General features: G+C 45.1%; 1 protein-coding gene across 4 annotated transcripts in view; it reads left to right on the top strand.

Moving 5' to 3' along the window:
• Positions 1–15093, top strand: part of LOC135537715 (rhomboid-related protein 3-like) — a 61760-nt gene that overhangs the window by 28825 nt on the left and 17842 nt on the right. For all 4 annotated transcript variants that reach the window (XM_064963763.1, XM_064963756.1, XM_064963749.1 and 1 more), the window contains 3 exons: positions 8641–8799; positions 11083–11310; positions 11771–11919. In XM_064963763.1, the coding sequence (XP_064819835.1) occupies positions 8641–8799; positions 11083–11310; positions 11771–11919 (536 nt within the window). The remainder of the gene's footprint in view (positions 1–8640; positions 8800–11082; positions 11311–11770; positions 11920–15093) is intronic.

Genomic DNA, 15093 nt, shown 5'->3' with positions numbered 1-15093 from the left:
TACAATCACATCGCTTACCAGGAGAGATGGGATAGTGAGTGAGTGAGTGAGTGAGTGAGTGAGTGAGTGTGTGTGTGTGTGTGTGGGCGAACATGCACATATGTGTAAATGCATGCGTGGGTGTGTGTGTGAATGTGTGTGTGCACTTGTGTTTGTGAGAGAGCGAGAGAGAGCGAATCACAGCCCTGAGACACTCCTGCCCTCCCCAGTGTTGCTCTGTAGTTAGCAGAGAGAAACAAGCCCCCCCCCCACCAGTCTAGTAGCTTTTAATTAGACCAGCTAATTGGATCATGTCAAGGGAGCACTCTACCTTTGTGTGTGTGTGTGTGTGTGTGTGTGTGAACTCGTTTGTTCATGTGTGTGTGTGTGTGGCTCCCAGTCCCATGACCCTGCAGCATGTTCAGCTACCTGCCCCTCACCAGTTCTTCATCTATCATGATGAGTAGCTCGCTGTTAATCAATGGCATAATGAACATGTGTAGTAATGGCCCACTGCAGCTGACACTTCTAGGCTGTGTCTCAAATGGCACCATATTCCCTATATAGTGCACTACTTTTGACAGGGACGGACTGGGACCAGAAATTGTCCCTGGTATTTCTAACACACCGGCCCATTCTTTCCTTGAGGCGTCAGATGGCCAATCCGCCCCTGACCTTTGACCACGGCCCATAGGGCTCCTGTCAAAAGTAGTGCATTACCTTCTCTAGAATAGCACGTAGACCATATGCTTCTTCAACTTTTATAAAGCTGGATAGAGAACAATTTTGACTTTGCCGGTTGTTGGTGTCTTGTTAAACGTTCACAGCCTCATCACCTGTTAAAGGTCCTCACCCATCATGCAGAGTACAGGAAGCCCCCAACGGGAACATAGAGTCACTAATGGCCTCCCTCAGCTCCACCGCAGTCTGTTGGCAGCTCTATGGGGTACCATTAGTCCCGTAACACCGCAGTTCTGTGAATTGTGAACTCCTGCTCTCAGGGTAATGCGTGTTATTGCTCCCCCCGTCAGTCAGGTCACGCATGTTATTGCGCACGTTTCTGTGCCGATCGGCCAAGTCATGCATGTTACCACGGCAACCTGTATGTGGTAAAGGAATGGGAATGAGGCGTCTCTATTTGTGGTTGATAATATCATTGTAGGTGAAATACTACTTCCATTATTCAACTTCACAGAGTAGACTATGTAGAATTGTGAATTTATTCCAGTGTTTTTGTGATTGGCATAGATCTGTTGACGATAAACCCGAAATTACCAACCATACCGATCACTTATCGCAGGCATTTTGCTGATGTCGTTACGATAAGTAGCCTATACTAGAGAAATGTGATAAGATAGTTTGCTAATATGGGTGATTGTTTATGGGACAATTGATGGCTACAATTGTCAAACTAGTAGTAGTAGTTTAAAGGTGTACATTAATGTTATAAACTCTGTTCTGTTCATCGTTATCGCATCAATTCAGCCAGTTTATCGCAATATGGATTTTGGTCCATGGTAGTTTTTCCATGGTTCAGGACGTTATGAATTAGAACCATTTGAGTAAGACATCCACCTACAGGTGTCATGCTTCATGGAGACACCTGACATGGTAGTTCACAAAAGAGAGGATTTAAGATGTTTTAGCCTAAATATCAACTAACCACATATTTGAGAGAACTAGGAGCACAAAACTGATTTGTCAGTTGTCTTTTCCAATTGAACTTCATTATCCTACATCATTACCATACATGATCCTACGTCATTACCATACATGATCCTACATCATTACCATACATGATCCTACATCATTACCATACATGATCCTACGTCATTACCATACATGATCCTACATCATTACCATACATGATCCTACATCATTACCATACATGATCCTACACTCCAGTTAACCGCTCTTCTTTGCAGTGGTGGTAACTGTTCCAGAAAATGCCTCATGGGTTTAGCTCAGCGCAGGGCAGGGGGCCTGTTGGACAGTGACCCATATTAGTTCAGGTCAGAGGTCACTAGATGAGTGGAGCAGCTTCCTGGGGTGAGGTTAGGGATAAGGGATGTGGTAGAGTCATTATATCAGGGTTGACAATCCCTCCAACATGTCTGAAGCTGCCTGAACACTACTGTTTATTAAGGTGGCTGGGGGGCTAACAGAATCACATTTCCCACGTGTTGGATGGATTCATCTGTTTGATTAATATTAGAAAGATATTAGATCTAAATAGGCCGGGGGAAGGACCTTGTGGTCAGCTCATACAGAGGGAAAAAGGTTGCTCGAAATTAGACTTGAACCAATATATTTCTGACTGTTCTGTGGGCTGTTAGGCTTGGTGGACTCCCTAAACTCTCCATTGCTGCTGCCTCAAGCTTCTTAATATGCAGCAATATGAAAATGAGGCTAAGGACCCAGCCTAATATTGTCCCCAATCTTCTCTTCTCTTTTCTCTCTTCTTCTCTTCTCTTCCCTTCCCTTCCCTCCTCTTCTCTCATTTCCTCGATACTTTCCTCTCCTCAGCCCTTGAAGCTAGTCTATGGAGTAGCCCAAATGGCAGGATTACTGGGTGTGTCCGCGTGTCCGTGTGCGTGTGCGTGTGTATGTGTCAAATAAAGGCCTTTGTCTGCATAATACTCTATCATTGGTCAGGGGAAACAATCTGTTTGGTTTGCCTCACACCCCACACCCCTTTGTTATACCCAAAACAACCCCCATGGTCAGGAGGAAGCAGTAGTAAGTCCTTGCTTAGCTTGTATTACATTTTGGGAGGAGATTGACATTTGAATATGGACAGTACAACATAATGATTTGTCCCTGTGTGTGTATGCCATAGTAACAGAGTTGAGCAGGCACTCACACTCAAACCATAAAGACGAAATCCCAAGGTAGCTCAGATGTAATTCCATACTCAAAATAATTCCAAAGTACCCGTGCAAATTGCAATAAGTGCTGAACAAAAAAGAACACACGTTTCAGCGTTTGTCATCATCAGTGCTGTTCCCATATTCTAATGTGTCTATGTCATCATCAGTGCTGTTCCCATATTCTAATGTGTCTATGTCATCATCAGTGCTGTTCCCGTATTCTAATGTGTCTATGTCATCATCAGTGCTGTTCCCGTATTCTAATGTGTCTATGTCATCATCAGTGCTGTTCCCATATTCTAATGTGTTTATGTCATCATCAGTGCTGTTCCCATATTCTAATGTGTCTATGTCATCATCAGTGCTGTTCCTATATTCTAATGTGCATATGTCATCATCAGTGCTGTTCCTATATTCTAATGTGTCTATGTCATCAGCAGTGCTGTTCCTATATTCTAATGTGTCTATGTCATCATCAGTGCTGTTCCTATATTCTAATGTGTCTATGACATCATCAGTGCTGTTCCTATATTCTAATGTGTCTATGTCATCAGCAGTGCTGTTCCTATATTCTAATGTGTCTATGTTATCATCAGTGCTGTTCCCATATTCTAATGTGTCTATGTCATCATCAGTGCTGTTCCCATATTCTAATGTGTCTATGTCATCATCAGTGCTGTTCCCATATTCTAATGTGTCTATGTCATCATCAGTGCTGTTCCCTAATATGTCATAATGCTGTTCCCATATTCTATGTCATCATCAGTGCTGTTCCATCATCCTATATTCTAATGTGTCTATGTCATCATCAGTGTGTTCTATGTCATCATCAGTGCTGTTCCTATATTCTAATGTGTCTATGTCATCATCAGTGCTGTTCCCATATTCTAATGTGTCTATGTCATCATCAGTGCTGTTCCCATATTCTAATGTCTATGTCATCATCAGTGCTGTTCCTATATGTCATCATCAGTCTGTTCCCATCTAATGTGTCTATGTCATCATCAGTGCTGTTCCTATATTCTAATATGTCTATGTCATCATCAGTGCTGTTCCCATATTCTAATGTGTCTATGTCATCATCAGTGCTGTTCCCATATTCTAATGTGTCTATGTCATCATCAGTGCTGTTCCTATATTCTAATATGTCTATGTCATCATCAGTGCTGTTCCCATATTCTAATGTGTCTATGTCATCATCAGTGCTGTTCCCATATTCTAATGTGTCTATGTCATCATCAGTGCTGTTCCATATTCTAATGTGTCTATGTCATCATCAGTGCTGTTCCCATATTCTAATGTGTCTATGTCATCATCAGTGCTGTTCCCATATTCTAATGTGTCTATGTCATCATCAGTGCTGTTCCCATATTCTAATGTGTCTATGTCATCATCAGTGCTGTTCCCATATTCTAATGTGTCATGTCATCATCAGTGCTGTTCCCATATTCTAATGTGTCTATGTCATCATCAGTGCTGTTCCCATATTCTAATGTGTCTATGTCATCATCAGTGCTGTTCCCATATTCTAATGTGTCTATGTCATCATCAGTGCTGTTCCTGTATTCTAATGTGTCTATGTCATCATCAGTGCTGTTCCCATATTCTAATGTGTCTATGTCATCATCAGTGCTGTTCCCATATTATAATGTGTCTATGTCATCATCAGTGCTGTTCCTGTATTCTAATGTGTCTATGTCATCAACAGTGCTGTTCCCATATTCTAATGTGTCTTTCCTATGTCTTTTGTGAAGCCCTCAGAGGGACGAGGGGCAACAGGGTCTTATTGGGGGAAAGGGATTGGGTAAACCTTGCATGAAATGTCCATTAGGCCCCCATTGTTAAGGAGGGGTTCCCCACATCATCACACTCATCCCTGCCTGCCAGTGAGCCTGTTGACTGCAGAATTTGAACTGGAGTCTGAAGGGCTGGATGTGGAGCTGGTGTATGGGAATGTGTATGTGTGGGTCTTCGTGACAGTGTGTAGGCATTTGAGAGAAAGGGTGTGTGTTAGTTTCAGTTTGAGAGAGAGTTGTACAAGTGTGTGTCTAAGAGAGCTGTGGGAGAGAGGGGGTCTGAGATCTGAATGCAGGCTAAAATGGGGTTTGGGGCTGGGTTGTATTGTTGGGGGGCTGAGAACAGGGGGTTTGGGGGGGGGTGTTCAGTATGGGACTGTAATCCGTCAGAGGGGTAAACAAGCTCTTCTTCTGGACCAGACAGTCTGGTAGATACAGACAGATAGCAGTAGGACTGGACTAGGCACACAGACAGTAGTATTTTATGACACTATTAACTGGTGAACACACGTGAGATATGGTTCTGGGTTCTGGGATTACACAAACCAGAGACATGACAAGATGTCCCCGGCAGAAACTGGAATACATCCTGCAGGAAAAGGTTCGTTTGGTTCACTTTCCCTTTCAGGGTGTGTGTGTGTGTGTGTGTGTGTGTGTGTGTGTGTGTGTGTGTGTGTGTGTGTGTGTGTGTGTGTGTGTGTGTGTGTGTGTGTGTGCGTGTGCGCGTGCGTGTGCGCGTGCGAGAGAGAGAGCACGGCATCAAGACAGATATAGTGTTGGAGTGCATGTGTGTTCACACAGTCTCCAGTCTGTGAAATCTGAGTTAATGTGGTCGATTTCAACGTATTTATTTAGCACCAACGCAGTCTTTATAGTTAACAATGATCATTTAACCAAAATGCTCCAACCATATTGCAGCATCTTTAAAGATGACTTTTGGAATCACCATAAAGAAGGACTCTGTGAGAGTCAACTGTCACCTCTCAGTTGTTGTTCTGAAGAGCAGACTGGAACAGCCCTTTATGCCCTCCTGCAATTCTATTGCCGTAGAATTGAATCAAATCCATTTGTATGAATCACGTGCGCCGAACACAACTGGTGTACAGTGAAAAGCTTGCTTCCGAGTTTTTACCAACGATGCAGTTACCAACGAGTTTAAAAATGTAATAGACTATTAAAATAAAATACACAAGAATGGAGCTATTTACAGGGAGTATCAGTACCAGATCAATGTGGAGCTATATACAGGGAGTACCAGTACCAGATCAATGTGGAGCTATATACAGGGAGTACCAGTACCAGATCAATGTGGAGCTATATACACGGAGTACCAGTACCAGATCAATGTGGAGCTATATACAGGGAGTACCAGTACCAGATCAATGTGGAGCTATATACAGGGAGTACCAGTACCAGATCAATGTGGAGCTATATACAGGGAGTACCAGTACCAGATCAATGTGGAGCTATATACAGGGAGTACCAGTACCAGATCAATGTGGAGCTATATACAGGGAGTACCAGTACCAGATCAATGTGGAGCTATATACAGGGAGTACCAGTACCAGATCAATGTGGAGCTATATACAGGGAGTACCAGTACCAGATCAATGTGGAGCTATATACAGGGAGTACCAGTACCAGATCAATGTGGAGCTATATACAGGGAGTACCAGTACCAGATCAATGTAAAGTGACCAGGCATCAGGGTAGATAATAATAAGGTATTTGAGGTAGATATGTACATGAAGGCAGGGTAAAGTGACGAGGCATCAGGATAGATAATAATAAGGTATATGAGGTAGATATGTACATGAAGGCAGGGTAAAGTGACGAGGCATCAGGATAGATAATAATAAGGTATATGAGGTAGATATGTACATGAAGGCAGGGTAAAGTGACGAGGCATCAGGATAGATAATAATAAGGTATATGAGGTAGATATGTACATGAAGGCAGGGTAAAGTGACGAGGCATCAGGATAGATAATAATAAGGTATATGAGGTAGATATGTACATGAAGGCAGGGTAAAGTGACGAGGCATCAGGATAGATAATAATAAGGTATATGAGGTAGATATGTACATGAAGGCAAGGTAAAGTGACGAGGCATCAGGATAGATAATAATAAGGTATATGAGGTAGATATGTACATGAAGGCAGGGTAAAGTGACTAGGCATCAGGATAGATAATAATAAGGTATATGAGGTAGATATGTACATGAAGGCAGGGTAAAGTGACGAGGCATCAGGATAGATAATAATAAGAGTAAAACAAAGAACAGAGTGGTAGCAGCAAATGAGGAGTGTAAAAGTGTGTGCGTGTACAGCATGTGTGTTTGTGTTGTGTCTGTATGGACGTGTGTGCGTGTGTGGGGGTATGTAGTGTTTGAATGTGTGAGGGATCTGTGTGGGAGTGACAGTGTAGTGTGAGGTGAGTGTGTATATGGTGTGTATATAAAGTCTAGTGAGTGTGTGTCGGGTCAGTGCAAGATAGAGTCAGAGCAGACGGTTCAGGTACCATTAATTGATATTCATCAGTCTGGATATTTAGCGGTCTAGTGGCTTGTGGGTAGAAGCTGTCTCTTGGTCCGAGAGCCGATGTTCTGGTACCGTTTGCCGGACGGTAGCAGAGTGAACAGTCCATGACTTGGGAGACTGGAGTCTCTGGCAATTTGTTGAGCCTTCCTCTGACACCGCCTGGTATAGAGGTCCTGGATGGCAGGGAGCTCGGCCCCAGTGATGTACTGGGTTGTCTAATAAGTAGAAGGAGAATCCTCATTCAAGTCAATGGCCTGTGATGTTATTTCTATGGTCTCTGCCTGTCTTCCGTTGTGCTGCCTGCCAAACGTGGCACATGGAGAAGGCAAACAAACTGTCTGAGGCTTTACTCTGGGCGATGGAATTAGATTCACTGCTCATCTAGTCTGTATGTCACACACACACACACTATACGCACGACAGCTGTATTCTGACCCTATTCACAAACGACCTGACATTCAAGTCAAACACAAGCACATCGAGGAATAGAAGAGGACTCAAATCCAGGCCGTTTTACAGTCCGTTGAACAGACACATCTGAAGTCTAAAGTGGCTCCATTCAATTCAGTTTGAGTTCCATTGGAATTACTATCACTCATAGCGGAGAGGATTGAGGTAATGTGTAAAAACGTTTGCTCATATAACATTTGGTATGAGAAAAAGCTATTGATACTGTTCTCTTTGATTCACTGATGCAGTCACTGTGCTGTATATGCGTCATTGGTGAGAGAGAAAGAACTAAGGAGTGAGTGTGAAGAATTCCTAGTGTGGGATGTCTGGCATTTGCTTCTGCTGAATGTGAGAGACTGTTGTGTGGGTGGAGCCAAGGACTTGTGACCCTTGGAAGTGCTTAGTGGGTAGTAGGGGAAAGGCCATGATTTAGACGACCAGGATGTAATTGGTCAGATAGATACAATTTCACTTTATTTCAAGTGCATCTAAACGTTTCAGGACACTTGACAGTATAATGAAATACACAACACGAGCTAACTTCTTTAAAGTGTGGATATTCTCAGAAGTTATAGGCTCTTTCCTCAGCTACTGAATGTGATTAATGAAAATAAAAAATGAAACAAAATGGCCGTTGGTTAGATGAGCTATTCGGGCTCATTTAAATTCTTTACAATGCAGCTCAAACTATGAACAAAATATTATTTTATAGCTTTTTGGCTTGTTTTCTTTTTGTCAGTGTTGAATGTTCGGTACAAGGCTGTACTGTGAGATTATATACTGACTTAACTTATAATTCACGTGATAATTACCTTTGTGTGTCTCTATGTGATAAGGCTTGTGAGTATGTGCATTGTGCCTTTGTAAATGTGCTTTGTTTGACTACATCTGTCAAGTCTCTTGTGCGCGTGTGCGTGTGCGTGCGCGTGCGCGTGTGTCATTGTCCTTGTCTCTGTGCTTATCTACAGAACTTCTAACCATATGCCTCTCCCTGTGCGTTCCAGTTCGACTCAGAGAGTTCAGGCTTCATCAGTACAGAGCGGTTCAGAGACCTGCTGGCGGCCCACGGCTCGGAGCTGGACCCTCACAAGCTGGAGGTTCTATTGGCCCTCGCCGACGGCAACGCAGACGGAAAGATCTGCTACCAGGACTTTGTCAACCTGGTGAGAGTCCCGAGTCACTTCATGTTACGATAGTAACTGATAATAGTGATTTTGTATAAGCATAACATTGATTATACTGTACACCGATTGGTCATGTTGAGACATGAGAGGAAGTGGAGAGGAAGTGGTCTTATGATATCAACCCTCTATAAAGGCATCTACACCATGGATATTCCACGGTATTAGACAACACAGCTTGGTCTAAATTGGCAATTTCACACGTCGTCTGGCACCTGTTGTGTTTCAGGTGAGAGGTTGAACTCTTGACCCTGGTCGGTGAAGTCATCTGGAGAAATAATCAATTGTTTGGAAATGTGGAAAGTTGTGGCCGGTAGGGGTGGATTTGTGAAGGTTCCCCAACTCTCCCCTCTCAATTTCCATTTCTCCTATTCTCTCTTTTGTCTTCTCCGCTTCCTTCAAAGCTGTCCATTATCTTGTACAGTGGGCTGAGAATGGGCCTGTGGGAAATTGTGAAAGAGGATCTTTGATTGGTCGGTCCAGGTCATGTGACAGGTCAAAGGTCAAGGCGAGGAACTGGAAGTGGGACAGAGGAAGTGGGACGAGGAGCATGTTGTCAAGTGATGTGCGTGTGTGTATGTATGTGTGTGTGTTGGGGGGTGTGGCTGCTATTGTTACCCACAAAGACCGCCCCTCACCCCCCCGTGGCTTTCACATTCACTGGAACCACAACAGAAGCCAAGCAGGATGAGGGAAGGATAGATGGAGAGAGGGAGGAGGAGGAGAAGTGGGACTGGAAGACAGAGACAGGCTTGCTGGGGTTATTTGCAGTTCCATCTTTACTTTGCTCAGCTGCCTATTCCATAAAGCTGTCAGCGTGATTGGGAGTTATTGCCTCGCTCTCTCTTTTCTCTCTTTCCTCTCTTTCTACTTTTCCTTCTCTCTCTCGTATCTCTCTCGCTCTCTTTATCTCCCTGCCCCTTCTGTCCCTCTCTCTCCCTCTCCTCTCTCTCCCTCTCTTCCTATCGCTCCTCTCCCTGACAGTATCTCCCAGTATAACAGAAGATTGTCCCTGGTCCCACAGTCCTTCTTGGAGAAATACCATTCTCTCTCTACCCTGCTCTCTTCTTCGCTGTCGGTGAATAGATAGAACGTCACTCCCTTTCTCTCTCTTTTGATTGAAAATAAGAGGAGAAGAATTGCCCCTGCACTGCTGGAAGAAAGAAGACTGTGTCTTTATGCGGTTGGTGACCTGGAGAGGAATGTGTGTGTGTGTGTGTGTGTGTGTGTGTGTGTGTGTGTGTGTGTGTGTGTGTGTGTGTGTGTGTGTGTGTGTGTGTGTGTGTGTGTGTGTGTGTGTGTGTGTGCGCGCGTGCGCACGGGTCCATTGTCATGTACAGTGGGTGCGTGTGTGTGGTGCAGAATGTGTATGTTTGGTACCGTTTGATCCAGCTCTCTGTTGGCTTTGGGCTGGGAGTGGCCATGGTAACCTACAGTCATGAAGAATCCCACACTGTCTCTTGACTGCAATCAAGACTCACATAATTGGAGATCTGTTCAATTTGAATGGTCATTATAGATTGAAGAACGGTGCTATTATAAACTACTTTGAGGATCGGAGAGAGAAAAAGAAAGAGAGAAATGTGTGAATGAGAGAGAGCGAGAGAGAGCGAGAGAGAGAACGGGAGAGATGGGAATCAGAGGGAGAGGAATCAGGGAGGGATAGAGAGAGAGGGACTTGTCCACATTCCATGTTCTATAGGAGGACCATGAATATTGCTGATCTGGGTAGAAAGGCTGCGTTGTCAGGCAGCTGCCGCCAGTACTTGGGACGAGGAGAAGGGCTCAGCGGTTGCTAGGTGATGACGGAGGCATTCTGTTGCTGGGGCGAGGTGGGAGGGTATGGCAGCGTGGTTGCTGTCACAGTGGGATGAAGGATGGGGGTGCCCACGACTTAGGGGAGCTATGACGACACAATGGGGTGTTGTAGGGAAGCCAGCGATAGTGTCAAGACCTGTATGGCTGGAATTTATCCTAATTGAAAATAGACAATTATTTTATGGCCATGTTTCTATGACGTTTCTGTCGCTCACATAAGAGAACTAAATTACTTATTGCAATGAAAGTCTCAATGAATGGACTGACTGTCAATGAAGCCTGACCTGCAGATGGACACTGGGTATTTGATTATGTATTTTGACAGACATCTGCACATGTGCTCATAACAGTCTCACTCTCTCCAACCCTCTCTCTCTATTCCTCTCGCTCCCCTCTCCCATCCCTCCCTCTCTATAAATCTCTCTCTACCCCCCCCCTCCCTGCTAGATGTCCAACAAGCGCAGCAACAGCTTCCGGCGGGCCATCCTCCAGGGAAGTCGTCAGTTGAAGGGGGCCGGGGCCCTGGGGGAGGAGGTGGGTCTGGGTCTGTCCCAGAGGCTGGTGAGGCATATCGCCTACGAGACCCTGCCCCGGGAGATCGACAGGAAGTGGTACTTTGACAGCTACACCTGCTGCCCACCACCCTGGCTCATCTTGGCTATCACCATTGCTGAGGTAACGTTCCGCTCATGGAGGGGTAAATCCTAAGTTCTACTTCAGTCAAATTTCCCTTAGTCATGCATGAATGTTAATGGGAGACTAAGTGAATATTCGACAGAAGTGTTGAGTTAGGACGTGCCCATGAGAGATTTAGGGCTTAGGTTCTTCAAGCATCTTTGATTAGGGTTTGATGCTGTAAAGTAACGGTTTTGATAACAAAGAGAACCCTATCGTTCAACTTCTGTTTTCAAGATAGGGTGAAGAGCGAGATAGCAACAGTATCATTTATCTTTTGCTCTTGGTTTCACCTCTCCATTGCGATAAGCCTTTGAAATCAGTCTAGACTATAGTGAAACGCTACATTCTTCATGGAGACAACCTAAATATCTCTGTGAAAACTAAAACGTATCTCTTAGGCTAGTACCCAGGCTAAATCTTATCTTCCTCAACAATAACTTCCCCTTCCGTCCTCTAGGTAGCAGTGTTCATGTACTATGGCCTGCAGTTGGACCGCTGGGTGCTGCAGGTGTCCAGTCCCCACTTCCTAAGGGGCCCACTGCCATACCACCCCCAGCTACGGATTCAGGCCTGGAGATACCTCAGCTACGCCTTCATGCACGCAGGGTGGGTACCTAGCCTGGCTCGGGGAGGGTAAGACCCTCCTATAATCAGACTATGTCCAAATATACATACTTGCATACTACTTAGTATTTGGTGATGTATTGACCGTGCATGCTAATGCTAAGTATGAATATTGGGACAGTCTGATCAAATCAAATGTATTTATAAAGCCCTTCTTACATCAGCTGATATCTCAAAGTGCTGTACAGAAACCCAGCCTAAAACCCAAACAGCAAGCAATGCAGGTGTAGAAGCACAGGGGCTAGGATAAACTCCCTCGAAAGCCCAGAACCTAGGAAGAAGCCTTGATAGGATCCAGGCTATGAGGGGTGGCCAGTCCTCTTCTGGCTGTGCCGGGTGGAGATAATAACAGAACATGACCAAGATGTTCAAATGTTCATAGATGACCAGCTGGGTCAAATAACAATAATCACAGTGGTTGTCGAGGTTGCAGGTCAGCACCTCAGGAGTAAATGTCAGTTGGCTTTTCATAGCCGATCATTCAGAGTATCTCTACCGTTCCTGTTGTCTCTAGAGAGTTGAAAACAGCAGGTCTGGGACAGGTAGCACGTCCGGTGAACAGGTCAGGGTTCCAGAGCCGCAGGTAGAACAGTTGAAACTGGAGCAGCAGCACAGCCAGGTGGACTGGGGACAGCAAGGAGTCATCAGGCCAGGTAGTCCTGATGCATGGTCCTAGGGCTCAGGTCCTCCGAGAGAGAAAAAGAATGAAAGAGAGAAAGAGAGAGAATTAGAGAGAGCATACTTAAATTCACACAGGACACCGGATAAGACAGGAGAAGTACTCCAGATATAACAAACTGACCCTAGCCCCCCGACACATAAACTACTGCAGCATAAATACTGGAGGCTGAGACAGGAGGGGTCAGGAGACACTGTGGCCCCATCTGACGATACCCCCGGACAGGGCCAAACAGGCGGGATATAACCCCACCTACTTTGCCAATGCACAGCCCCCACACCACTAGAGGGATATCTTCAACCACCAACTTACCATCCTGACACAAGGCCGAGTATAGCCCACAAAGATCTTCACCACGGCACAACCGTGGGGGGGCGCCAACCCAGACAGGAAGATCATGTCAGTGACTCAACCCACTCAAGTGACGCACTCCTTCTAGCGATGGCATGGAAGAGCACCACTAAGCCAGTGACTCAGCCCCTATAATAGGGTTAGAGGCAGAGAAATCCCAGTGGAGAGAGGGGAACCGGCCAGGCAGAGACAGCAAGGGCGGTTCTTTGCTCCAGAGCCTTTCCATTCATCTTCACACTCCTGGGCCAGACTACACTCAATCATATGACCCACTGAAGAGATGAGTCTTCAGTAAAGACTGAAAGGTTGAGACCGAGTCTGCGTCTCTCACATGGGTAGGCAGACCATTCCATAATAATGGAGCTCTAAAGGAGAAAGCCCTATCCTTAACAGGAAGCCAGTGTAGAGAGGCTGGCAGTGGAGTAATATGATCACATTTTTTGGTTCTAGTAAAGATTCTAGAAGCCGTGTTTAGCACTAATTGGAGTTTATTTGGTGCTTTATCCGGGTGGCCGGAAAGTAGAGCATTGCAGTAGTCTAACCTAGAAGTGACAAAAGCATGGATTCATTCTTCTGCATCATTTTTGGACGTAAAGTTTCTGATTTTTGCAATGTTACGTAGATGGGAAAAAGCTGTCCTTGAAACAGTCTTGATATGTTCGTCAAAAGAGAGATCAAGGTCCAGAGTAACGCTGAGGTCCTTCACAGTTTTATTTGAGACAACTGTACAGCCATCAAGATTTATTGTCAGATTCAACAGAAGATCTCTTTGTTTCTTGGGACCTAGAATGAGCATCTCTGTTTTGTCCGAGTTTAAAAGTAGAAAATTTTCAGCCATCCACTTGATTAGCCCTCCCTAGAGGCAGACTGGCTATCTGGCATTTTGGGCAAATGTAAGATGGGCTGGTCCATTTTTAGCCCCGTGGGCCTGTCTAACTTGGGTTTTTGCACAAAATGATCATTATCTGGATAATAATGGGGGCCTCAAGCGAAAAAAAAATTGCCCGTGTGCTAAAAATGCTAGGGCCAGTCCCAGTCTGCCCCTGGCCCTCCCCAAATCCTAACCTCTAACGTTTGTCAATCAAGTCCTGGATGATCGTGTCAAAGTCATATAATTGGAAAGTATTCAGACCACTTGACTGTTTGTACATTTTGATCCGTTACAGCCTTATTCTAAAATTGATTAAATTGTTTTTTCCCCCCTCATCAATCTACACACAATACCCCATAATGACAATGCAAAAACCTGTTTTTTGAAGGTTTTGCCAATGTATAAAAAACCCTGGAACTATCATATTTACATAAGTATTCAGACCCTTTACTCAGTACTTTGTTGAAGCATCTTTGGCAGCGATTACAGCCTCGAGTCTTCTTGGGTATGACGCTACAAGCTTGGCACACCTGTATTTGGGGAGTTTCTCCCATTCTTCTCTGCAGATCCTCTCAAGCTCTGTCAGGTTGGATGTGGAGCGTCACTGCACAGCTATTTTCAGGTCTCTCCAGAGATGTTTGGTCGGGTTCAAGTCCTGGCTCTGGTTGGACCACTCAAGGACATTCAGAGACTTGTCCCGATGCCGCCCCTGTGTTTTCTTGGCTGTGTGCTTAGGGTCGTTGTCCTGTGAACCTTCGCCCCAGTCTGAGGTCTTGAGCGATCTGGAGCAGGTTTTCATCAATGATCTCTCTGTACATTGCTCTGTTAATCTTTCCCTTCCCTAGTCTCCCAGTCCCTGCTGCTGAAAAACATCCCCACAGCATGATGCTGCCACCACCATGCTTCATCGTAGGGATGGTGCCAAGTTTCCTCCAGACGTGATGCTTGGCATTCAGGCCAAAGAGTTCAATCTTGGTTTCATCAGACCAGAGAACCTTGTTTCCCATAGTCTAAGAGTGTCCTTTAGGTGCCTTTTGGCAAACTCTAAGAGGGCTGTCATGTGCCATTTACTGAGGAATGACTTCTGTCTGGCCCCTCTAACATAAAGACCTAATTGGTGGAGTGCTGCAGAGATGGTTGTCCTCCACAGAAGAACTCAAGAGCTCGGGTTCTTGGTCACCTCCCTGTCCAAGGCCCTTCTCCCTTCGTTGCTCAGTTTGGCCGGGAGGCCAGCTCTAGGAAGAGTCTTGCTGCA

This window comes from Oncorhynchus masou, chromosome 5 (genome assembly GCF_036934945.1).
Source record: "Oncorhynchus masou masou isolate Uvic2021 chromosome 5, UVic_Omas_1.1, whole genome shotgun sequence".
In the NCBI taxonomy this organism is placed as follows: domain Eukaryota; kingdom Metazoa; phylum Chordata; class Actinopteri; order Salmoniformes; family Salmonidae; genus Oncorhynchus; species Oncorhynchus masou.
The sequence above is the reverse complement of the archived record's forward strand: the minus strand, read 5'-3'. Positions and strand labels throughout refer to the sequence as shown.